General features: G+C 35.5%; 1 protein-coding gene, 1 non-coding gene and 1 pseudogene across 6 annotated transcripts in view; 2 read left to right on the forward strand and 1 right to left on the reverse strand.

Annotated features, from left to right (window-relative positions):
- SPATA6 (spermatogenesis associated 6) overlaps window positions 1–26,324 on the reverse strand; it is a 159,423-nt gene that overhangs the window by 43,711 nt on the left and 89,388 nt on the right. For 2 of the 4 annotated variants that reach the window (XM_017510097.2, XM_037731909.1), the window contains 2 exons: window positions 15,887–16,071; window positions 11,905–12,004 (listed from right to left, as the gene is read on the reverse strand). The exons of 1 other annotated variant lie outside the window; for it this stretch is intronic. In XM_017510097.2, the coding sequence (XP_017365586.1) occupies window positions 11,905–12,004; window positions 15,887–16,071 (285 nt within the window). The remainder of the gene's footprint in view (window positions 1–11,904; window positions 12,005–15,886; window positions 16,072–26,324) is intronic. One more of the 4 variants, XM_017510098.2, reaches the window with a different exon arrangement.
- On the forward strand, window positions 873–979 carry LOC119468436. Its single transcript, XR_005197113.1, has one exon. It is a non-coding gene; the product is annotated as a U6 spliceosomal RNA (small nuclear RNA).
- Window positions 24,466–25,852, forward strand: LOC108290315 (annotated as a pseudogene). Its single transcript, XR_001819525.1, has one exon. The product of XR_001819525.1 is annotated as a Y-box-binding protein 1-like (transcript).

Raw genomic sequence — 26,324 nt, forward strand, 5'->3', positions numbered from 1 at the left:
AAAAAAAAAAAAAAAAAAAAAAAAAAAAGGAAAACTAACTGGTTGCCTTTGGAGAATGTTAAAGAACAAATTATGAACACTAGAAAATAAAGGGATGAATGAACGATGCCATTAGGTAACAAAATAGATGAAGCAGACAGGGAGGAGGAGGAGAACAGATAAGAAAATTGAATATTTTTGTAACTCCTATTTAATGCATCTTGGCATCAGATTTGCCACAGAGAGAAAAAGTAGGGAAGGAAAGAATATGAATCAGATATTAAGTGCCTGCCAATGAAAGACACAATATGACTTCTGAAATAAAAACTGAACTTGAGTCTCTAGATCCCAATTTAAAGATACCAATTTTGAGAAAAACTGCAGATAACAATGGAACATGCTTATACCACAGAAGTTGTATCAGCAAAATCTTATGGAAAAATTCTACAAGAATACAAATACAAAAGCAGGGGTTAGCAAACATTGTTAAGTCAGAAGGGGAATAAATAAAATTAACATATTCATTTATATTAAACTTTAATAAGAATACTTGTTTTAATCTTTAAAGTTACCATCAAATGAATAGAAAAAAATTATCCCTAGTTAATAATGGTAGAAAAATTAAATAACAATATAACTTAACCCAAAAGAGGAGAAAAGGAAATACTACAGAACAGGTAGTGCAAATAGAAAACAGTAAATTTCTACCCAAATATATCAGTAGGAACATAAAGAACAGACTTACACTAAAATTAAAACACCATGATATCCACACTGTATAAAAAAGTCAATATATGCTATGAAAAACCCCTGTTAAATAAACAAAAATGTTAAAAGTGTAGGTATGAAAGAATATATTCCTCGCAAAATAGTAACCACATAAAGCTATTTTAGTGCTCGCTTTGGCAGTACATATACTAATATTGGAATGATACAGAGAAGATTAGCATGGCCCCTGCACAAGGATGACACACAAATTTATGAAGTGTTCCACATTTTTCAGACAAGCAAATGTTGAGGGAATTCATTACCACCAGACCTACCTTATAAGAGCTCCTGGAGGAAGCACTAAATATGGAAAGGAAAGACAATTAGCAGCTATTACAAAAACATACTGAATGAAGTACACAGACCAGTGACTCTATAAAGGACCACATAGTCTGCAAACTAACATTATGATGTTACATAATGTCAGGATCAAATACACAAATATAAATACTAACCTTAAATGTAAATGGGCTACGTGCCACAATTAAAGGACAGATTGGCAAGCTGGATAAAGAACCAAGACTTGTTGGTATGCTGTCTTCAAAAGACCCAAGAGACATTCAGTGACACACATAGGCTTAAAATAAAGGGACAGAGAAAAATCTACTCAGCAAATGGAAAACAGAAAAAAGCAGGGATCACAATCCTAATTTAAAACAAAACAGACTTTAAACCAACAAAGATCAAAAAAGACAAGAAGGGCATTACATAATAGTAAAGGGGCCAATTCAACAAGAAAAGCTACCCATCCTAAATACATATAGACCCAACACGGGAGCAATCAGATTTATAAAGCAAGTTCTTAGAGACCTTCAAAAAGAGATGTAGACTCTCACACAATAATAGTAAGAGGCTTTGACACCCCACTGACATTAGACAGATCAAGAGAGAAAATCAACAAAGATATTCAGGACTTGAACTCACTTCTGAATCAAGTGGACTCAATAGGTATCTACAGAACTCTCCACCTAAAAACAACAGAATATACATTCTTCTCATCACCACCTGGCACATACTCTAAAACAGATCACATATATGGAAGTAAAACATTCATCAGCAAATGCAAAAGAACTGAAATCATAACAATCAGTCTCTCAGACCACAGCACAACCAAATTACAAAACAAGAAATTCATTCAAAAAGGTACAATTACATAGAAACTGAACAAACTGCTCCTGAATGACTTTTGGGTAAATAATAAAATTAAAGCAGAAATCAAGAAGTTCTTTGAAACTAATGAGAACAAAGATACAACATATCAGAATCACGGGGACACAGCTAAGGCAATGTTAATAAGTAAATTTATAGAAATAGATGTCCACATCAAAAAGTTAGAAAGTTCTCAAATTTAAAAACAATATAACATCACAACTAAAAGAAGTAGAGAGCCAAGAGCAAACAATTCCCCAAACAGGCAGAAAACAACAAATAAACAAAATCAGAGCTGAACTGAAGGTGACTGACATGAAAACCATTCAAAAGATCAACAAATCCAGGAGCTGGCTTTTTGAAAAATTAATAAAATAGACTGCTAGTTAGACTAATAAAAAAGAAAAGACAGATCAAATACAATCCTAGAAACAACAAAGGGGACATTACCACCGACCTTACAGAAATAAAAACAACCATTAGACAATATTATGAACATTTCTATGTATATAAACTTGAAAATTAAGAAGAAATAGATAAATTCTTAGACATATACACCCTTCCAAGACTGAACAGGAAGAAACTGAATCCCAGAGCAGACCAATAACAAGTTCTGAAATGGAGGAATTAATAAATAGCCTACTAAAAACAACAACAAAAAAACAACTCAGGACCAGATGGATTCACAGCTGAATTTACCAGATGTACAAAGGAGATGGTACTATCCCTACTGAAACCATTTCACAAATTTGAGGAGGAGGAACTGCTCTCTGTTGGGAGGAGGTCTTGACGTGTGTGTGATGCAGTATATGTTGTTTGCTGAGAGGCAATGGCAAGGAACACCGAGCCATCTCCAGGCAGGAAACTGCTGGAATAAGCAAGCAGTATGTACTGGTCCTGCACTAGTTAAACCAGCTCCCAAAACCCAGGATATTTGACCTTGTCCTCATTGCTGACTCGCAAAGAGTGTTCTTTAGCTTATTTCTATCTTAGCAGTGAACAGGCACTACCTGCCTGTTTAGTCTATCTTTATTCTATGAAGAAACACTGAGCACTTGCTTATTAAAAAATCATCACTTGTTCACAAAGAATAAATACGTGGGTCAGAGTCTGCTCTGGGCTGTCAGCTAGAAAATGCTGGCAGATCCCTGACAGTCCCACTCTGATCCCACTTTTGCACTCTATCTTTGTTTCTGTTTCTTAATTCCTTCAGTGCCGCCTGGATTGGGGTTTCTACGACTGAGTTGGTCTCGGCAGCTCTCTAACTCATTGTAGGAGTCCACAGCCTCACCTGATATCAAAACCTGGAAGAGACACAACAAAAAAAAGAAAACTTCAGGCCAATATGCTTGATGAACATCAAGGCAAAATACTGGAAAACTTAATCCAGCAGCTCATCAAAAAGCTTAGCCGCCACTATCAAGCAGGCTTTATCCCTAAGGTGCAAGGTTGGTTCAACATAACACAAATCAAAAAATGCGATTCATCATATAAACAGAACTACAGACAAAAACCACATGATTATCTCCATAGATGCAGAAAAGGCTTTTGATAAAATTCAAACTTCTTCCTATTAAAACTCTCAACTAAATATTGAAGGAACATACCTCAAACTAAAAAGCACATATGACAAACCGACAGTCAACATCATACTGAATGGGCAAAAGCTGGAAGCATTCCCCTTGAAAACCAGCACAAGACAAGGACGCCCTCTCCCACCACTCTTAATGGGCCCGCCTTGAGGGTAGAGAGTAGAAGGAGGGAGAGGGGCAGAAAAAATAATTATTGGGTACTAGGTTTAGTACCTAGGTCACAAAATAATCTGTATAACAAAACCTCTTGATAGGATTTTACCTATATAACAAACCTGCACAGGGATACCTCAAACACAGAAAAAAAGAAAAAAAAAAAAAAAAAAAGGAATCCTTATGGGCAAAGACTTTGATTTCATGAAAATATCCTGAGTGCTCTGCACAGTGCCAGGTACATAGCATGCAGACACTAGGTGAAAATTCTCAATAAATGCTTTATGAATGAATACAGTCAGAAAGATAACACTAATTTTAAGGGCTTGTGCTCAAGTTGCTTTTAACATAAAACATTTAAAAACATTGACAGTAGTGTCCAGTGTAAATCAACATGAACAAATTTACTTACTTCCATTCAAGGAAGTCAAGCCAGGTTAAACATAAAAATTAAAGTAATTAAAGAAGTGGTATTTCTGAATAGGAAAGAATTTGCTTACATATGTATATTTTTTCTTGTGTTAAAGGCATTAGAAAGCTGCTTAAGCATTGTTAGTAATGCCAAGATTCCTGAGGTCACTTCAGAGAGGTGAGCTAATGGTCTGCATCTGTTTGTTTGTTTTTTCCCTGGAGACATCTGTGGATTCTGAGTATACAACAAAATGTCAAGAATCCATGCTTCTTTTAACCACAGGTCCACTGCTGCAGGACAGAGAATCCAGCAGGTTTTTGGCAGTCTCACTATGCTAGACGGACAAAATTAATGATTTGAGAGACCAAAATTCACTGAGACACAATGGATGCAAAACTGAGCAGAATGTTCCCTCAAGACACTTGCAGAATGTCTGAAATTATGCAGAGTGAGGGGACAAAAAGCTAAGCAGAAAGCCTCTGAAAGGCAGAAGGGAGTTTTTTCTGTCTTGCTGGAGAAGGTTAAGAATCAATACACAGTAACTTTGAGAGGGAAGGGACCTAGAATCACACCAACTCAATTAAAGGTACAAAGGGTTTAAGAACTCAGTAACTTTGTAACTCTTTTATTTTGGAATATTTATATTTACATAAAAGTTGCAAAGACAGTATAGAGAGTTCCTATACACAGAAACTTCACCCTTCACTGAGGTTTTCTTATTGTTAACATAGAACCATGGTGCATCTGGCAAAACTAAGAGATTAACATTGGTACAAAACTATTTTATAAAAGGACAACTTAGTTTGGATTTCACCAGTCTTTCCAATAATGTGCTTGTTCTGTTCCAGGATCCAATAGAGAATATCACGTTACATTTAGTCATCATTTCTCCTTAGTTTCCTCCATCCAATCTGTGACAAGTTTTATAGTCCTTTCTTGTTATTCATGACTGACAACAAGGTATTGTACTGATCAGGTATTCTGAACAAAGTCCTTCGATTTGGTTTTGTCTGATGTTTTCTCACATCTAGACTACAGTTATGGCTTTGGCAGAACAATATGACAGAGAAATGCCCTTCACATCACATGACATCAAAGGATACATGATATCAACCTAAGTAATCACTGATGATGTTAACTTTATCACTTTTTTAAGGTGGTGTCTGCCACATTTTAAAACCATCTTTGCAAAATTTTAACACTGAGAGAAATCTATTATTATTCACTCCATTTTGCTTCTAACTTCACAAGCTAACTGCCTTTGTTTATCCCTACACATAGGCCAAGCTCATACTGGAAGGAATTTAGTTGAAAGTTTAAATTTAAAGTAAGGAAGATAAAAATTTTATAAAACAAAGGCCAAAGGTTGTAATTATGGTAGGGGTATGAACTTTGCTAAAAAAAAAGCATGGTTAAACAATAACCCATAATCACTTGCTTAGCTTGCTTTTCTGTGGTGCTTAGCACCTCAGATAACTACAGGTTTTAAGATTTATCATTTTCCAGCTGCTCCTGTATGTAACATCACTATCGTGAAACCTAAGGAACTTTGAGATATTTTTCAGATTTAGCATTTTGGCAAACCAAGAGATGCCACCTGGACTTGTGATCCATACCAAGGAACTGACTCAACTAGTCCTGCAACCCCTCCCTGGAACTACCTCAGCTACAGGAAGACAGTCTCAACACTCCTGTGACTTCATCCCTAGCTAATCGTCTCAGTTCTTCAGTCCCCTGACCACCAAAGCATCCTTAAAAACACTAGCCTCTGAATTCTCAGAGGCAGATGTGAGAAATATCTCCCATCTCCTCACTGACTGACCCTGTGATTATTAAATACTTTCTGTACTGCAACTCCTGCTTTTCTCACTGTACTAGCTTTTGCAGGCAGTGGAAGAACCTATTGGGTGATTTCAGTAACTCTACCAAAGTTACTATTTGTCCTTTGCATCCACTACTCATTAGAAACAAGTCACCAAGTCCAGTATCACTCCAGTACTCACACAAGGGGACAGAAAGTAAGCTCCACTTCCTGTAGGGGGGAACAATATTCATAATCACTTATTTAGAATTCTGTAATGAAGATTTGTCCATTCTCATTCATTGTTTCACTTATATCAGTATGGACTCTTGGATATTTATTTTATTCTTTGAATTATCATCCAACACTACTGCTTTGTATAATATTATTCCAACACTGACCACCAGAGGCTCATTTAGTTGTCTTCTGTGTCCGGTTGACATGCTCCTTCTCCCTCTCTATCACCTTTTTTGAGCAGTTCTTAATGTTCTACACTACAAGATGTTCCATGTTAATCTTGTATTTTTCCTACCCCAGCCCCAGAATTAGCCATTGTTACAAGAGCGCTGGCAACTTTTATTTGAAAAAAGTTTTTTAGAAACCAAGATCTGGGATCTGGGTGTGCTCAATGCTATTGTCACTGCTTCTGCCCTTTTGAAGGACAGAGGTAAGAAATATGTATGTATACTAACTCAGGTATACATTCATATCCATATTTATTTCTGAACCAATCTATTTGTATATATTTTAAAATAAACATGAATTAAAACTTATGTCAAACTCTAACCCAACATCACCGGGTTCATTCTAGCCTTCATCCTCCTGCGTTCTTTTTCTGACAGTGAGAAATCTACTGTCTTTATCTACAGTTTATTTACTTATTGGTTCAACCCTAATACACGTGCAAAATATTTTCAGAATTGATAATTCATATCCCTGTATGAAACACATTTATCTACTAGAGCAGCGGTTATCAAACTACAGATCACAGGGCAAAACTGGCCCTTTGCCTATTTTAGTATAAGAGCTAAGAGTAGTATTTACATTTGTAAATGACTATAAAAATAGAATATTTTATAAAAATTAATGAAAATTGCATGAAATTCACATTTTAGTGCACAATGATAAAGTTTTCTTGGTACACAGAAATGCTCATTTGTTTACATATTGTATATGATTGCTTTCTTGCTATAACCACACAGCTATGTAGTTGTCACAGGGATCCTATGACTCAAAAAGGAAAAACTATTTAACATCTATCTTACTGGCTACAGAAAAATTTGCTGACCCCTGAACCAGAATATAGTGATTATGTAGTTCTTTTTGTCTTAGCCTTACTGTATGCATTTAAAACATCATATTTCAGTTATTCAGGTCAGTTGATTTAAACATGTCTTACATTTTAATATTGTTATATTCATTAATCATGATAGTAATTATGTCCTTGGATGACACAACATCATGCTTGATTTTTTCTTTTAATTTTCATATAGCAAAGTTAACTCTGATGTACATTTCTATGAGTTTTGACAAACACATAGTTATGTATTGATCACTCCCATACCAATAACAACAGTTCCTTAAACCTCAAAATTTCCCTGTTAGGCTGGTCTCTTTTGTAGTCAACATCTTCTGACCCCCTCCTCAGTTCAATAATGTCATATAAATAAATTCATACATGTAGCTTTGGGGATCTGGCTTCTTTCATTTAGCAAGCTATATTTAAGATTCATCATGTTGTGTGAATTAATGGATCATTCTTTTTTATTGTTGAGTATTCCACTGAGGATAGATGTACCTTAGTTTGTTCACCATCTGCCAATAAATGACATCTTTGTTGTCTCCAGTTTTTGGCAACCATAAAGTTTCTATAAATATTTGTGTGCAGATTTTTGTGTGAACATAAATTTTCAATTCATTTGGATAAAGATCTAGGAGTGGGATTGCCAGGTCATATGATAAGCATACATTTAACTTTATTAAAAACTGTCTTCTATAGTGGCCATACCATTGGTATTCCCACCAGCATCAAATGGCATTCCTGTTGCTCCATGTCCTTGTCAGCATAATTTTGTTCTTGCTTTTATTTAATGATTCTAGTAGGTGTATGGTGGTATCTCATTATAGTTTTGTTTGAGGTGGAGTCTCACTCTGTCACCCAGGCTGAAGGGCAGTGGTGTGGTCTCTGCTCACGTTTGCAACCTCCACCTCCCAAGTTCAAGCCATTCTCTGCCTCAGCCTCCCAAGCAGGTGGGACTACAAGTGCCCACCACCACGCCTAGCTAATTTTTTTTTCTATTTTTAGTAGAGACGGGGTTTCACCATATAGGCCAGGCTGGTCTCGAACTTCTGACCTTGGGATCTCCCCACCTCAGCCTCCCAAAGTGCTGGGATTACCAGGCATGAGCCACTGTGCCCAGCCTCTCATTATGGTTTTAATTTGCATTTCCATGATGAATTGAGCATGTTTTAATGTGTCTTTTTGGTGAAATGCCTGTTCAGATGTTTTGCCCATTATTTAATTTGGTTATTTATTTTGTTTTTGTTAAGTCTGGATAGTCGTTTTGTGCTTTTTTTTTCCCTAACTCTAGATACAAGTCCTAATTCATATATATGATTTTAAAATATTTTCATCCAACTTGTGACCTTTCTTTTCTCTTAATAGTGACTTTCACAGAACAAATGAGATAAAATTTATAAATATTTTTAACTTTATGGATGTTGTACTTGCTATCATATCTAAAAACTCATTGCCAAACTTAAATTACACAGATTTTCTACCATGGTTTTTCTCTAGAAGTTTTACAGTTTTACATTGAAGGTCTATGATCTATTTTGAATTACATGCCAAGGGGCTTTAAAAAAAAAAAATCCACAACCATTTGTTTAAAAGATAACAAAAACAAAGTCAACATTTAATTGGCTTTATATTTTTGTCTAAATCAGTTGACAGTATTTATGTGGGTCTATTTCTAGAATCTCTATTCTATTCCTTTGACATATGTGATCTTCATTACTGTGCTTTACTGTAAAAATCTTAAAATTAGGCAGTGAGTCCTCCAACTTCATTAGTTTTCAGATTGTTTTGATGTTTCAAGTTCCTTTGCCTTTCATACATTGTTAAATAAGCTTGTAAACATCTACTAAAAAACATGTGTTGGAATTTTGATTAAGATTGTATCAATTCTCGATATCAAATTGAGATTCAAATATTGAATCCTCCCATTCATGAATGTGTTATGTCAACTCTATTTTCTCTTTTCCTTGATTTCTTTCAAGAGTGTTTTCTAGTTCTCAGCATACAGAAAGTTCAGAATTTTAGCTAATCACTTAAATTACTGTTTCTATTGTAAATGGTATAGATTTTCTAACTTGAAATTTCAATTGCTGGTATATAGAAAAAAATGACTTTCATTCTTTTTGTGACCTTGCTCAACTCACTATTTCTAGGAGCTTTTCTGCAGATGCTTTAGAGTTTTCTATATAAATAATCATATCTACGGCAAATACAGTTGTTTCTGCCTTTCGAATCTTTATGATGTTCATTCTTCTTGTCATATTACATTGCCTAAGATTCTCAGTATGATGCTAAAGGAAACAATGCCTTGTTTCTGAACTTTGGGGAAAAGCATTCAGTCTTTCACCAGTAAGTATAATGTTAGCTATAGATTTTCAATAGATGCTCAAAGGAAGTTTACTTCTACTCCCACTTTACTAAGAGTTTTTATCATGAATGGAGTTTAATTTTATTGAATGCTTTTTCTGTGTCTGCTGAAACTACATAGAAAGAATATGCTTTTTCTTAATCAGTTAAAAGGATGAGTTTACTGTGCATTTCTGGAATAAGTCCACTTGATTATGATGTATTTTCATTTTTAAATACAGATGGATTTAATTTGCTACTATGTTGTTGGGAATTTTTGTATATAGATTCAGGAGGGCCATTGGTCTGCATTTTTCTTTACTTGTAATATTGTTGTCTGGTTATAGCATTACAGTAAATATTGACTTCATACAATGACTTGGAAAGTTTTCCTTCTTCTATTTTCAGGGATGTACAAGACTGGTATTGAGTTTATAAAACAAAATTAAGAGAACCAGAAAGTAAAACAGACAAATCCATAGTCATGAGACTTGAACCTTTCTTGCAATGTGATCCCTAGCTACCACTATGTGGAAAAAAAACAACTCCAAATGGTTCATATATTTAAATGTTAAAGAAAAAAAGACTTTAGAATAAAACATAGGAGAGAGTCTTGAAGTAGATAAAAATTATAAAAATACTAATCAAAAAGGAAAAATGATCAATTGTATCCATTGGAATAACTACTTTTAATCAAAATATACCATTAAGAGTGAAAAGATAAGGCACAGAGTAGGAAAAGAAAATTGCAAAACATATATCTAAGAACTCACCTAAAAATGAAAAATAGACAATCCAGTAGAAAAATGAACAAATAACCTGAACACAAAAGAGGATATCCAAAAGGCGAATAACATCCACTTGTCATTGGAAACAGCAACTTAAAACTATTATGTGATAAATTACTTCTCACTTATCAAAATGCCAAATGAAAACACATACAAGCACAGACACGCATGTACACAAACACACAAGCAGTCAATCAAAGGAGTGGTGAAGGTGGGAAACAAGTAGAACTCTTCCACATTGGTAATGGGAATTTAACTGTTATAGCCATGTGCAACATTCTTTGATAGCATCTACTAAAGCTGAGTGTACACATTCCCTCTGATTAATTCCACCAGTAGATACATACCAAATAAAATGTATGTAATGTCACCCAAGATATGTGCATACTGCTCACAGCAGCTCTATAATATCCCAAAACCAAAACAAACCAAATGCCCATCAATGGAGGAATGAATAAATAAATGGTAGCATTTTCATACAGTAAAATGTATTGTATGAACACATTTTATTCATAGCAACAAGAATGAACTACTGGTATACTGCTATGTAAAACAAGATGTCTAAATTGCAAAAATGCTTGAATTGAAAAACCAAAGAGAAACATGAATAAAAAAGTAGACACTGTAGACTTTATAAAAATGTAGACATTTTTATAAAGTTCAAAACATGCAATATTATATTTTGCTGTTAGAAGATAAGTAATTATAGACATTAGATAATGTTTATACTTGGAATGGCAGTAGCTGGCAGGAAACAAGAGAGGCTTCTGCAGAACTGTTTCATTTCTTGATCTGGTAGGTAGTTTACATGAGACAAATTTCGTAATTTATCAAGCTGTTACTTATTATTTGTGCATTTTCCATATGTATACTTTAAAAAGAAGTTTAATTTTAAAAACAGCACGTACACAGAAACTTAAAACTGTAAAAACTGATCCCAAGGTCATATAAGCCCCTTATATCCCAAAGACTAATCTTAGTATCAAACATACATTGATGATAAAGACTGCTTTTTAAACTAATGAATGAAACAAGAGATCAAAAACAAAAAAGTACAGTCATTATTTCCCAGCTGTCATGTATATGAATGTTTATCTGCTTTTTCTCAAAAAATATCCTCATATAGATTTTCTCTAATATTAAACCTGACAAACCCAACCTGCTCTTTTCCTCTTTTATTCAACTAACATACAAATTAACTGAGAAGTTTCTTCAAACTACATACCTCTCACTACCCCCTCATGCTACCGTTTAGAATTAAATCTGTTTGCAGCAGATGAAATTGCTTTATATTGGGCCACAAAACAAGAGTTCTCATATTATGAAGCTGTGAAATAATTATCATCAAGTCACTATGTAATGAAGCTTTATAAGATAATTATCACTAACGTTGTTTATAGTTCAGATGGTCTATGTCAAACATTTTGCATAATGATTTACGTTGACCGGGAATTTAGATAGGTTGCTTTGGGCAAAACCCACTGACTTCCATCAAATGGAGCTTTCTTTTTTTTCCTTCCCTGTGACTAAATATCGTAAGCATCTTTTTTTAAATATCGTAAGCTTTAAGTATCTTTGGTGGTTTTCTTAACCATCAAGAGAAAACTTTAGAAACTAACATATAAATGTCTTGGATGAGCCTGATGTGATTTCAAGACATTTTTTACCCGGTCATGGATCTCATCGCAGTTTGAAGGTGAACACCAATCAGAATGAAACCTGTAGGCATAAAATAAGTTATATTTTATTACTAAAATCAGGTACTGATTTTAGGCTATACTATCAAGTTTTCACAGTATGTTCAACAAATAGTCTTAATAAAGGTTGGCATACATTTGGGAGAACATAACTATATATCTGACCATTTTAATGACTTCCACACATAATTATTTAGAGCTATAATTAAAGATACAAATTTTCACATTAAAACAATAATTCTATGTACAATGCCTTTACATATACTTCCTATTCTCTAGTAATCATACCCTCAAACTATGTGAAAAAAATTCCTTTTTGCAGAGAAAAAAATGCCAAATTTTATTCAATGAAACAAAATGTGTGTAATAGATTAAAATATTTACAATTTAATCATGCTCCTATTTTTTCAGAATACATAGCAACACAGAAGTTAAATGGTTTCTTTTCAACATAGATGATATCATCTCTCTAGTCTCAGCTATGGGTAAATGCATCTAAAAAAATGAAAAATATGACTTTATTATTAGTGTCTGGGGGTTGAAATTAAAGATGTGAAAGAAGAAACAAAGCATTCCTTTCTCTTTTATATGCCCTTCTCAATTTCAAAACTGACATTAGTATAGGTAAACAACTTGATTTCATATAATAAAAATTTCTATCTAATTTTATAGTGCATACTTATAAAGTATTAATAATTCCTTTATAAAGAAATAGTTAAAACGTTGATATGTTGTTAAAATCTTTGCCATTTTTCCCTCCCCTAACTTTTTTTTTTTTGAGATGAGTCTCACTCTGTCACCCAGGAGTGCAATGGCGTGATCTTGGCTCACTGCAAACTCTACCTCCCAGGTTCAAGTGATTCTTCTGCCTCAGCCTCCTGAGTAGCTGGGATTACAGGGGCCCGCCACCACACCTGACTAATTTTTGTACTTTTAGTAGAGATGGGTTTCATCATGTTGGTCAAGCTGGTCTCAAACTCCTGACCTCATGATCTGCCCTCCTTGGCCTCCCAAAGTGCTGGGATTATAGGCATGAGCCCAGTTGATTCTTAAAGGCTAAAATATCATATATTTACACAAAGTATAAACTACTAAACAGGATGTTTTACATAATGTATGTTAAATAACTCAATGAATTATCAATTATCTAAATTTTAATCTCCTGTATAGGTAAACGCAAGTCCTATTGCACCTATAAAAAATATATTAGCAGACTGTGTTATTTGCAATATATATAGCACATCTTGGAAATCTGAGATCCAATTACGCAGCTCCAAGGATCCACTGGATCTCTTCAATACTACTATTAAAGAATCCACTAGTCTGTGCTGTAGTATAAGGAATGCTTGCTTGCCAATCTAACTTCATTTATAAAAATCAAAACTTTAAGCATGATTCAAAAGAATATCATCTCCTTTATAAGATTTGCTAGTATTCCTTGGTCTAATTTTAGAATAACTCAACACCTCACACAAATTTTAAGTTATAATATTAATATTTATATACTGAGAAGAAAACTGCTTCTGAAATATAACACTTATAACTAAAATTGAAACAATTTTATGTTGTGCTAACTTTATTGGAGGATTTTTTTTAAATGGGCGCAAAGTAAAAACCACCTTCACTATAAATAAAGAAATTCATTTGATTAGAGCAACTGCGAAAGTTTCTAAAAATCTGTTTATTTATATACATGATTAAGCGGTCGGCATTTTACTGCAATCTTAGAGAAAACATTTAATTTCAGTGAATATTTACACAGATAAAATCCTATAACTGTATGTTCTCTCATACAGTGTCCACGCAAAACTTCCAATTTTGCCTGGAACATACAATCTACATTTATATCGGTTTCAATTGTTTACTGATTTCAATAGATTCTATAAGCACCCTACAAGTATACTGCCTAGTGACCTAGAAAAAGCCATTTCAGAGAATGTCTTATATTTAAATATGTGGTACTGAGTATTGAAAAGAATAAAATGTTTTTGTTCCCAGTAATATGTCTTAGACATTTTATCTTCCTTTAGAGACTTACCTATTTAGAAAATACACTCAAATCAAAGGTGCTCTGCTTTAGTGAAAGTAAAAAAGCTTATCTATCATGCCTGCCCCAGAGAGTACACCAATAAAATGTTAATTTATTTAGATAAACTCAAAACTAAAATGCTGTTATATTCTTTTATTTTAAAATTACCTAACCTCCCTAAAGTTATAGATAAAATAGGTGACGTTTAACATTAGAATCACTCATTTTCTCCTAGCAAAGAACTTACTACATCTATCATCCTGAGTGAAAACAATGTGTAAATGCCACCACTATCTACTCTAAGCCCTTGCCCACACTGAAATATGAATAAAGGGACAGCTAACTTTAGCTATCATCAATAAAAAATTTTTCAATATAGCCTCAATGAAGAATTTATCAATCTGGAAAGGACTGAAATCAAAAGCTGGAACAGAATTGCATACAAAGATAAAGTAACACAGAATTGAAATTAATACTGTGTTAGAGTGGTAAGTTTACAATCGGAAAGTTCTGCAAAATATGTGAAAAGATAGAAAAATAAAAGTATAAAAACATATCCAAGGAAATACAGACTTAAAAAAATTCTGAAAAATGTATGGATATGACGAAGAACCTAATCAACAAAATCGCAAGAGATGAATTCTAAAAATCGATAAAAAGAAAGCAGCACCAACTGTACCTCTAAACATCTGGACAGATGATGAAATCAAGGAAAGTCCCCTGATATTCAAATGTAAGTTACCAACTTCTGCAGAAAAACCTCTCTTCCAGAATTTCTCCTGAACTTTTGATGTTTTTTTTTTGTTGTTGTTGTTGTTTGTATATGTGTGCACCTATGCTAATGATTCCGTTATCCCCTCCCCACTCCCACAGGCATGATTCTAAGAGACCAGAAGCAACCTTAATCAAAATTCCATATCTCAGGATTGGGGTCTATAATATGCCTCCATATAATATTTTGAATGCTTGCAAAGCTAACAAGAATACAGACAAACCTATATGTTTAGATTTGTTTTAACACAGCATCCAAACTAACACACAGTTGTTAAAATCATCAGTTTTTAGTTAAATTTTTGATATATTCTCCACAGTTAATTAAATCTTTGTTAATTATATCTGATGGCCCCAATACACTACAGGAATTTGGTGCGCTTACTTTAGCGCCAGCTGTAAAGATACATTGATTTCCACGTTGTTGACAGTGTTTCTCTTACATATAGAAAAAAACTTAATTTTTTTAACCAGGGTTGATTTATTTTCAATTTATTACAGAAACATGGTTTCCTATGTTACTATTTGTAACAGAGGTAATGAATTTCCAATTTCAATTTTAAAATCTATGAAAAGGAAGCATTTATTTCACATCCAAATTATAAGAGAATCAGACTCTGGTTGCCATAGTATTTTTAAAGGGACAGTTGGAATCTTTACATAATTAAGATGCTCTTGGGGAGTTGGGGGAAGGTTGTTTGAGAAAACTAGATACCATCTACCAATAATATACAGATAGCCATTATGACTAAATACAACATATAATCTATGTCGTGTTTATACCTAAGGCAAACCTATAATATCAAATTCCTCTGAATCTACTAAAAACAATCACATACCCTACTTTTCACTTTTAAGAAGTATAATCTGTAGTTAGGGTTAATGTGACCCTATCTGTTTAATAAACTCACTTCTACGGAATTGTGCTAGGAAGAACCATCTAACACATCTAATATGTAATATATTCTAAACAAAAACAATTTAAGCCTCTTAAAATCAAATTACATTTTTATAAATATTCATTCCACATGTATAATTGCTGCTTCCCTTTCTAATATTTATTATTCAAAGATCAGTACAGAAATAAAGAGAGCACATAATTACCTTTCCCTGAGAGAAGCTCTATTTAACACAGGGCTTGGAGAATGCTTCGGCATTGTTGAGGGTGCTGAATGGACTAGTAAGGTCCTCGCTGAATGCTGAGGCTTACTACATGACCTTGGGCTCAGATATTCTTCACACTTTTCTAAAGAGTCATCAAAGTCTCTCCCATGGGGTGTCCTGATAACCTGTTTTAAAAATTACATATATAGATATACACAAATATGTATATAACATAATATATATAGTACCATGATATGCATAGTATTATGCATGTGCACAAACACTACTTTTATAAAATACAACAAATATATGCCACAGCTATATTTAAAGATAAAATTCAGAATATAGTAATTAGTCACTGTAAGATTAAATATAGGAAGATTGTTGATTATATATAACATTTATAAAACATTAGTTCAAAAGGCTTCTGAGTAGTGGTGAGGTTGGCATAGGAGTATGGTATCTAAAACAAAAATATATCCACATAAACCAAATGGTAGCCTAGTTTAGCTATCAGGTCAAACAGAACTAGATTCAAATTCAGGTCTAATATTCATTACTTCATTTGTTCTGGGTATAGACACATGAACAAATCAGGAAAGACAAATGAATACATTCCTACCCCTGTGGAACTTACATTCTGGTAAAATTTACATTCTAATAAGAAGTTATAAATCTAAAACACACAACTATACCAAGATAAAGGAGTAGAGTGTATCAAAGGATGTTAAGTAACATGGGAAGATGTAAAACAAGAAGGAGGCTACGTGTCGATGGGTGGGATAAAAAGGGGATGCAGGAAATGAGCTGGAATTTTAAATGGGATGGTCAGTAGGAACCTCACAGAGAGGAAGGCATCTTAGTAGAGATGAAGATCTCAGTAAAGACTGTAAGACCTAAGTCATGGAGATTATCTGTAGAAAGCCTATGCCAGAAGAAACAAAAATAAATGCAAAGATCTTGGTAGTAATAAGAGGACATGCTTGATATTAGCAAGAGAGCCAGTGGAGCTGGACTGAGTAGTAAGAAATGAGGTCCAAAAGGTAGGTTTTAAGAATTTAGTTCTTTATTCTGACAGAAAAATTTGTCTTGACTTTTTCCTTCTATAAATAGGACCTCCCAGGCTATTATATTGAGAACAGTCTGCAGGGGTGCCAAGGGTCCTCTCAGGAAATCAGCTAGGAAACTATTGCAATAAAATCTGGAAAAGGATGCTGGCATGGACCAGAATGATTACAATGGAGGTGAGAAGTGATCAGATTCAGAATATATTTAGAAGACACAGCCAACAGACTACTGGTCTCAATGTCAAAGATGACACTAAGGTTATCTGTCCTAATCAACTAGAAGGGTTGAGTTTGTATGATTAGATATACTCTTCCAATTGTTAGTATAGAAAATTAAGATATTAGGAGTCTGGTTTTGGACATATTAAGCTTCACATGTCTATTAATCACCAATACATTAGAGCAGAGTCTGGGGGGAAGTCCAGGAAAAAAATATAAATTGGTAATTACTATAGTCTGAACGGTATTTAAAGATATGACACTGGGTGATTTTGCCAAGGAAGTAAATCAAAAGTAGAAAATATCTGAAGAATTAGCCCTGGGAATACTCCAATATTTAGAGGCTTGAAACATGAAAAGAAAACATTACTTAAGAGTAGCCAGGGAAGAAGGGAAAGAAACAAGATAATTGGTTGTTTTGGAAATAAACAATGTATTTCAAGGAAAGAGTAATAACTAATGGGTAAATATAACTTGATAGGTCAAGTTAGAAAAGACTGAGACCTTTGATGTTAGGAACAGTGAGGTCATCGATAACATCAACAAAAAATAGCTTTAATGGGGTGATGAGAGTGAAAAATCTGGAGTTGAGTTCAAGAGAGAACAAGAGGAGAGGAATTGGATTCATTTAACAAACATTTGAGTTCCAGTCATGTCCTAAGTTTTGGGACTACAATAGTGAACAAAACAAAGTCCCTGCCTTTAAGAGTTTACGTTATAGCAGTGTTATTTGTTAAATATTTGACCTTTTAGACAGCAATCTAATTCTTCTCAGACTCATCCCCTCACATGAAAAATAATCTTAATAATAGTTACCTTATAGATCTTCCATAATTTATTTAAACTATATTGCAGGATGTCTAGGTGTATAAATTAGTTCTCCAATAAATGTATGTCATTTGTTATTAAAAAATAAGTCCAACATAGATTTTGCTTCAACACTACCACAATTTTCAGTATTTTCCAAAATTACAACAAATAATATGTCAGTGGACAGCTGAGAGAATCAAGCTTTCATTTCAGAACCTAACAGAATATAGTTCAAATGACTCAGTTACAGTCCTCAGTAACTGACCAACAAGAAATATGTGACCAAAATCAAAGAAAAAAATAAAATCGCTCCATTTTTAGCTATTCAGACACAAAAGAAAACACAGTAAATGTTAAAAACAAGATCAAGGAGATTCATGGTGAACAATGTAAGTGCATATGTTAAGAGACACAGAATAGGCAGCTCACACCTGTAGTCTCAACTACTCGGGGGCTGAGGCTGGAGGAACACTTGAGTTCAGGAGTTCTACATTGCAGTGAGCTATGATTGCACCACTACACTCCAGCCTAGGTGACATAGCCAGACTCTTGTCTAGAAGAAGAATAAGAAAGAAAAAAGACAATACAACAAAGAAAAAGAAAAGTGGGGGAAGGTGTCACAGTGTTATTTCTAGAATATATCCAAATATGAGCCACTTGGCCTTGATTATTTTCTTTTTATTAATTGCAATGTCAACTGAAACATGTTGGATGGCAGACAACTTCATCTTTGTCTGCTAAATTTTCTCCCCAAACTAGTCAGCAGTGCTTTAAATTAAGCCTTTTATAGGTGACTACCACTGATTTTCTATCAGAATATTCACTGAGAATCTCTTGAATATGTTAGCTAACACTCAGACATAAAGAGAAACAAAAACTTAAACTCACAATCCAGATAAGACAGGGCATATGCAGAAGAATAAATGACAATAAGATATGCTGAAGTGTCATAATTCAAAGGTATAAAGACATGTAATGGTCTTAATGGTGGAGGTCACATTGAGAAGGCAGAATTGAAAGCAAAGCCATATGTAGAAGAAAGGAGAAGGGCCACTCAGAATAGGAAAAAGGCACAAGAAAAGATGAGCAAAGATGAAAAATGAACAATTAGTTTCGCTATTTCTATAGGAATGTAATAGAGAATATCATAAAGGTGAGAGGGGCACATGGTACAAGAATCTTAAATGCTACAACTCAAGAGTATTCAACATTTATTAAGCATCTTCTGCGTGTAAAGTACCAAAGAAGGGAACAATAACCACAGGTATTAAATAAATATAACAGGAGACCTCAAAAAAACTACAGTCCAGAATATAAGACATCAAGGACAAGTAATGAGAAAGGAAATTAGAACCAAATAGTCATAAAGTAATTGTGCAATGGGAACACAGTTTGAATGTATTCCTTCCATGGAATTAGAATATGTGTTTTGGAAAGTCTTATGCCTAACTAAGGGGTTAAGAGGTATAATGAAAGTGTAGGTCTCTTTGATATGAATCCACTTCAAACTTAAAGCCTTCAGCCGTAGCTGAAAAAATGTTTCCATAGCGCTTCTAAGTTTCCCTTAGATTATTTCCTTTCAAAAGCTAAATGGAATATTATCTCTTTGGCTCATCACAGTAGAGTTATATTTCTTGGGAGTATATTCAATAACACTGGCTTAGAGTCCAAAAACCTGAGTTCAAGTCCCTGCTGCTTATGAGACCCTGAGCAAGTCACTTACCCTATTGAAGCTTTAGTTTCCTTACCTATAAACTGAAGACATAATCTTACAAATTTGACACAAAAATTAAAAGAAATAAAAGTGAAACCAGTGGAGGGCTTGGTACATGAAAGATAATTTTCTTCTGTGTATAGTATTTATACCTCAGCCTAAAAAGACCTTTTTTACATTTATGAAAAAAGGTTTTTAAATGATTTTCTATGACCCCACAAATGCAACAGTTTCAATATTGCAAATACTGAAATGTATCAAGATTTAAAAATCACTAATATTTTTCTGAAACTGGTAAAGGTAAAAAAAGAAAATTTCATACACTAAATTCATTGTGATTAATGGCATACTTTTCATATCTATGATAACGTAGTGTTTTTATATCACACTATGCAATAAGATTCCTGAAAAGTTGCTTACACACTGAATTGATAAATCATATTAATGGCCATAAAAATGTTATATTTACAAAAACCTCAAGGTCAAATCAGTGTGGATGAGAATTAACTACTAAGAATAATGGGAACTAGAAAATTCAGTTGCTCAACAAATATTTGTTGTAAGCCTACACAGTGCCTAGTATCACACACTATTCTCTAAAGTTTCTCGTCTGTCATAGCGCAGAAGAGTTCAGAAATAAATACAAATAATTCAAATGGAATTAGCTGAGAAGTAGTTGAGAATAAGGACCATAGGACAGTAGTGCAGTATAGGTACAACTTGCAGGGTGGCCAGAGGAAAGTATGGTTCTGAAAGGGAGAAAAGTAGATGTGGATAACTGAAATCAGTTTCTTTATCTTGCCAAGAACATTTCTTAGTGATCTTGTATCAAGTAAATGATCAATTCCTATCTTATCTGATTTAAACTTTTATATGCTCACTATCTGATTTGGTTTAAGAAAGATGCACTTTTTTTACACTAAAGACAAATTTAAAAGATATTCTAAAATAATGCAATAAGAAAATAATTCCCAAATATATCAGTTCTTGAAGAGAACCCCTCCCCTCTTAGACCACTGTTCTACTCATTTACATATAAATAACTTTATTTATTTATTTATTTAAGTGCTGAATTGATGCATTTTATTTATTGGTTTGCATTTAGTTCCCAGGAAATTTCTTTTTTTTTTTTTTAAATTGCATTTTAGGTTTTGGGGTACGTGTGAAGAACATGCAAGATTGTTGCATAGGTACACACATGGCAGTGTGATTATAAATAACTTTTTAAATCCTCAAAACAATCTTATGAGGTAGACATTTTTAGTATCTACACCTAACTGGTAAAAAAAAAAAATGAAAGCAAAATTCAACAGCTATTAAGTATTGAGGGTACCAGGCCCACTATATATGAGGGATCTATGGCAGAAACAAACAGCAAGATCTCATAGCCCATGCTATGAGGTAAGAACCAGATGCCAGGTATAGTTTCATCACACTTACCCCCAAGTGTTATGAGCTCAGAACAAGGAGGGTAACACGTCTGAGCAGGATAATGATTTCTCGTAGGGTGGCAGATTAAGAGACCAAAAACTGGGGATATCCATGTTGACGAGGAGTTTTTTGACTGGGATGCGCTGTGTCCAGGGAACGATTTTATGTACTATGGAATATTAAGGATTTTTGGTAAGGGTCAATATCCATGTGGAAAAGGTCTAAATAGTATGGCTAGTGTCAGTGAATGTGTTATAGTTGATGAAGGATTTTTAATTCATGCTTATATGCATTTGGGTAAAGTTTTTAATGCACTTTTATGGGTGAATATCCTATTGTATGAGTAAGTAACAGGATTTTTGTAACAAAAGTCCCAAAAAGGATGAGCTCACAATACAATTTACCAATAATCCAATACACAGAGCCAAGAAAAATACTGATAAACTTTCTGAGAAAGAAAGAAAACATTCCCAACTAAAGTTATAATGTGATTACCAAGATGCTACCAAGCCACTCAAGGACAGTACAAGAAAGGATAATTACAGGCCACCCTCAGTTGTTGCCATATATGGAAAAATCGTATCTAAAATATTAATAAATTTAATTCAGTAATACTAAAGAATAAACTAAACACAACATGACAAGGTGGTTTATTCATGTAATACAAGGATAGATTATCATAAAATCTATCAATTCATCAGAAAAAAAATTATCATCTCAACAAATGCTGGAAAAAGCACTTGATAATATTCAATATCCATTCATTATTAAATATATATATATGCTAGTCAAACAAGGAATTTCAAGAGAACTTCCTTAACTTGCTAAAGCATAGCTAACAAAACTCTACTGCAAATAATATTTACGAGTGTGGAAATTTATAGATGTTCCTATCGAAGACAAGAATATACACTACATTAGTCTACAGTACACCATGTTAGGCAATACTGCAGTAGGAAGTTAAGTTTGAAAATCAGCGGCTTCACATAACAAAGGTTCATTTTTCTTCCAGTATATGGTAATACAGTTTAGCAAGAGAAATTATACAAAATTGCACAAGGACTCATGCTGATAAAACATGCTAAACAAATTATAACTGTGCCATCTAGAACCTGAAGCTTCACTGTCACTGTAATAAGAGGGTATTTCGAATAGTCCATTTTTATGCTGCTGATAAAGGCATACACAAGACTGGGAAGAAAAGAAGGTTTTATTATACTTACAGTTCCACATGGCTGAGGTTTCACAATTATGGCTGAGTGTGAAAGATACTTGTTACATGGTGGAAGCAAGAGAGAATGAAGAAGAAGCATAAGTAGAACCCCCTGATAAACCTTTCAGATCTCATGACATTTATTTACTATCATGAGAATGGCATGGGAAAGACTAGCCCCCATGATTCAATTACCACCCCACAGGTCCTCCCACAACACAATACTGGGAGATACAATTCAAGTGGAGATTCAGATGGGAACACAGCCAAACCATACCATTCCACCCCTGGCACCTCTAAATATCATGTTCTCATATTTCAAAACCAATCATGCCTTCCCAACAGTCCCCCAAAGTTTTAACTCATTTCAGCATTAATCCAAAGTCCATAGTCCAAAGTCTTATCTGAGACAAGGCACGTCCTTTCCACCTATGAGCCTGTAAAACCAAGAGCAAGCCAGTTACTTCCTAGACACAATTGGGGTACAGGTATTATGTAGATACAGCTGTTTCAAATGAGAGAAATTGGCCAAAACAAAGGGGTCACAAGATACATGCAAGTCTGAAATCCAGCAGGGCAGTCAAATCTGAAAGCACCAAAATGATCTTTGACTCCATATCTCACACCCAGCTCACACTGATGCAAGATCCCATGGTCTTGGGCAGCTCCGCCCCTGTGGTTTTGCAGGGTACAGCCTCCCTCCTGCTGCTTTCACAGACTGGTGTTGTGTCTGTGGCTTTTCCAGGGTGCATGGTGCAAGCTGTCAGTAGATTTACCATTCTGGGGTCTGGAGGACAATGGCTCTCTTCTCACAGTTCCACTAGACAGTGCCCCAGTAGGGACTCTGTGTGGGGGCTCTGATTCTTATTTCCCTTTCACACTGCCCTACCAGAGTGTCTCCATGAGGGCCCCACCCCTGCAACAAACTTCTGCCTGGGCATCCAGGCATTTCCATACATCTTCTGAAATCTAGGTGGAGGTTCCCAAACCTCAATTCTTTACTTCTGTGCACTCTAAGGCTCACACCACAGGGAAGCTGTCAAGACTTGGGGCTTCCACCCTCTTAAGCCACAGCCCGGGCTGTACACTAGCCCCTTTAGCCATGGCTGGAGTGACTGAGACACGAGGAACCAAGTCGCTAGGCTACATGCAGCACAGGGACCCTGGGCCCAGCCCATAAAACCACTTTTTCTTTCTGGGCCTCCAGGCCTGTGATTGGGAGGGGTTGCCATGAAGGTCTCTGACATGGCCTGGAGACATTTTCCCCATGGTATTGGGGATTAACATTAGGCTCCTTGCTATTTATGCAAATTTCTGCAGCTGGATTGAATTTCTCCTCAGAAAATAGGTTTCTCTTTTCTATCACAATGTCAGGATGCAAATTTTTCAAACTTTTATGCTCTGCTTCCCACATAAAACTGAATGCTTGTAACAGCACCCGAGTCACATCTTGAATGCTTTGCTGCTTAGAAATGTCTTCTGCCAGATACCTTAAATCATCTTTCTCAGGTTCAAAGTCCCACAGATCTCTAGGGCAGGAGCAAAATGCTGCCAGTCTCTTTGCGAAAACCTAACAAGAGTCACCTTTACTCCAGTTCCCAAAGCTCCTCATCGCCATCTGAGACCATCTCAGCCAGGATTTTACTGTCCATGTCGCTATCAGTTTGGTCAAAGCCATTCAACACATAACTAGGAAGTTCCAAACTTTCCCACATTTTCCTGTCTTCTTCTGAGCCTTCCAAACTGTTTCAACCTGTTTGTTACCCAATTCCAAAGCTGCTTCCACATTTCTGGGTATCTTTTCAGCAACACCCCACTCTACTGGTACCTATTTGCTGTATTAATCCATTTTCACACTGCTGATAAAGACATACAGGAGACTGGGAAAAGAGGAGGTTTAATTTGACTTACAGTTCAACATGTCTGGGGAGGTTTCACACTCATGGATGAGAGTGAAAGGCACTTCTTACATGGCAGCAGCAAGAGAGAATGAGAAAGAAGTAAAAGCAGAAACCCCTGATAAACCTATCAGATCGAGAGAGCCCTAAGCAGCCCCACCGCCGCCGCCGGCCTAGTTACCATCACATCCCGGGAGGAGCAATAGCTGCCGCAGCCGGCCCCAGTCACCATCACCGCAACCATGAGCAGCGAGGCCGAGACCCAGCAGCTGCCCCCCCCCCCGCCACCCCCGCCCTCAGCGCCGCCGACACCAAGCCCGGCACTACGGGCAGCGGCGCAGGGAGCGGTGGCCCAGGTGGCCTCACATCGGCGGCGCCTGCCGGCGGGGACAAAAAGATCATCGCAACGAAGGTTTTGGGAACAGTAAAATGGTTCAATGTAAGGAACGGATATGGTTTCATCAACAGGAATGACACCAAGGAAGATGTATTTGTACACCAGACTGCCATAAAGAAGAATAACCCCAGGAAGTTCCTTCGCAGTGTAGGAGATGGAGAGACTGTGGAGTTTGATGTTGTTGAAGGAGAAAAGGGTGCGGAGGCAGCAAATGTTACAGGTCCTGGTGGCATTCCAGTTCAAGGCAGTAAATACGCAGCAGACTATAACCATTATAGACGCTATCCACGTCGTAGGGGTCCTCCACGCAATTACCAGCAAAATTACCAGAATAGTGAGAGTGGGGAAAAGAACGAAGGATCAGACAGTGCTCCCAAAGGCCAGGCCCAACAACGCCGGCCCTACCGCAGGTGAAGGTTCCCACCTTACTACATGCGGAGACCCTATGGGCGTCGACCACAATATTCCAACCCTCCTGTGCAGGGAGAAGTGATGGAGGGTGCTGACAACCAGGGTGCAGGAGAACAAGGTAGACCAGTGAGGCAGAATATGTATCGGGGATATAGACCATGATTCCGCAGGGGCCCTCCTCGCCAAAGACAGCCTAGAGAGGACGGCAATGAAGAAGATAAAGAAAATCAAGGAGATGAGACCCAAGGTCAGCAGCCACCTCAACGTCGGTACCGCCGCAACTTCAATTACCGACGCAGACGCCCAGAAAACCCTAAACCACAAGATGGCAAAGAGACAAAAGCAGCCGATCCACCAGCTGAGAATTCGTCCGCTCCCGAGGCTGAGCAGGGCGGGGCTGAGTAAATGCCGGCTTACCATCTCTACCATCATCCGGTTTAGTCATCCAACAAGAAGAAATAAGAAATTCCAGCAATAAGAAATGAACAAAAGATTGGAGCTGAAGACCTTAAGTGCTGGCTTTTGCCCGTTGACCAGATAAATAGAACTATCTGCATTATCTATGCAGCATGGGGTTTTTATTATTTTTACCTAAAGATGTCTCTTTTTGGTAATAACAAACGTGTTTTTTAATAAAAGCCTGGTTTTTCTCAATATGCCTTTAAAGGTTTTTAAATTGTTTCATATCTGGTCAAGTTGAGATTTTTAAGAACTTCATTTTTAATTTGTAATAAAAGTTTACAACTTGATTTTTTCAAAAAAGTCAACAAACTGCAAGCACCTGTTAATAAAGGTCTTAAATAATACTAATTAAAAAAAAACTATCAGATCTCTTGACATTTATCTACTATTAGGAGAATAGCATGGGAAAGACTGGTCCCCAAGATTCAATTAACTTCCCCAGGGTACCTCCCACAATACCTCTATAAAAAAAAAATCCAAGAACATCTATGACAAGATTGTAATACAAAAATCAATTCCAAACCTATATATCAGTAAAACAACAAAAAAAAAAAAAAAAAAAAACCAATTAAAAAAAAAAAAAAAAAAAAAAGTCCACTTACAATAGGAACAAGCCATAAGGTTTCTAGAAACATGTCTAAAAAAACAATGTATAACACATTAATGAAAAAACATATAACTTCAGTGAGCCATAAGAACTGAGACCATCTGCATTCATATGGCTTAACTATCAGAACAAAGATCTAAGGCCTACCTACTTCAACATCACATTCTCATGAGTTCCTCAATTCTTGCCCAGGAAAATGAAGCTATAAA

Source organism: Cebus imitator, unplaced genomic scaffold (assembly GCF_001604975.1).
Source record: "Cebus imitator isolate Cc_AM_T3 unplaced genomic scaffold, Cebus_imitator-1.0 Scaffold430, whole genome shotgun sequence".
Lineage (NCBI taxonomy): Eukaryota > Metazoa > Chordata > Mammalia > Primates > Cebidae > Cebus > Cebus imitator.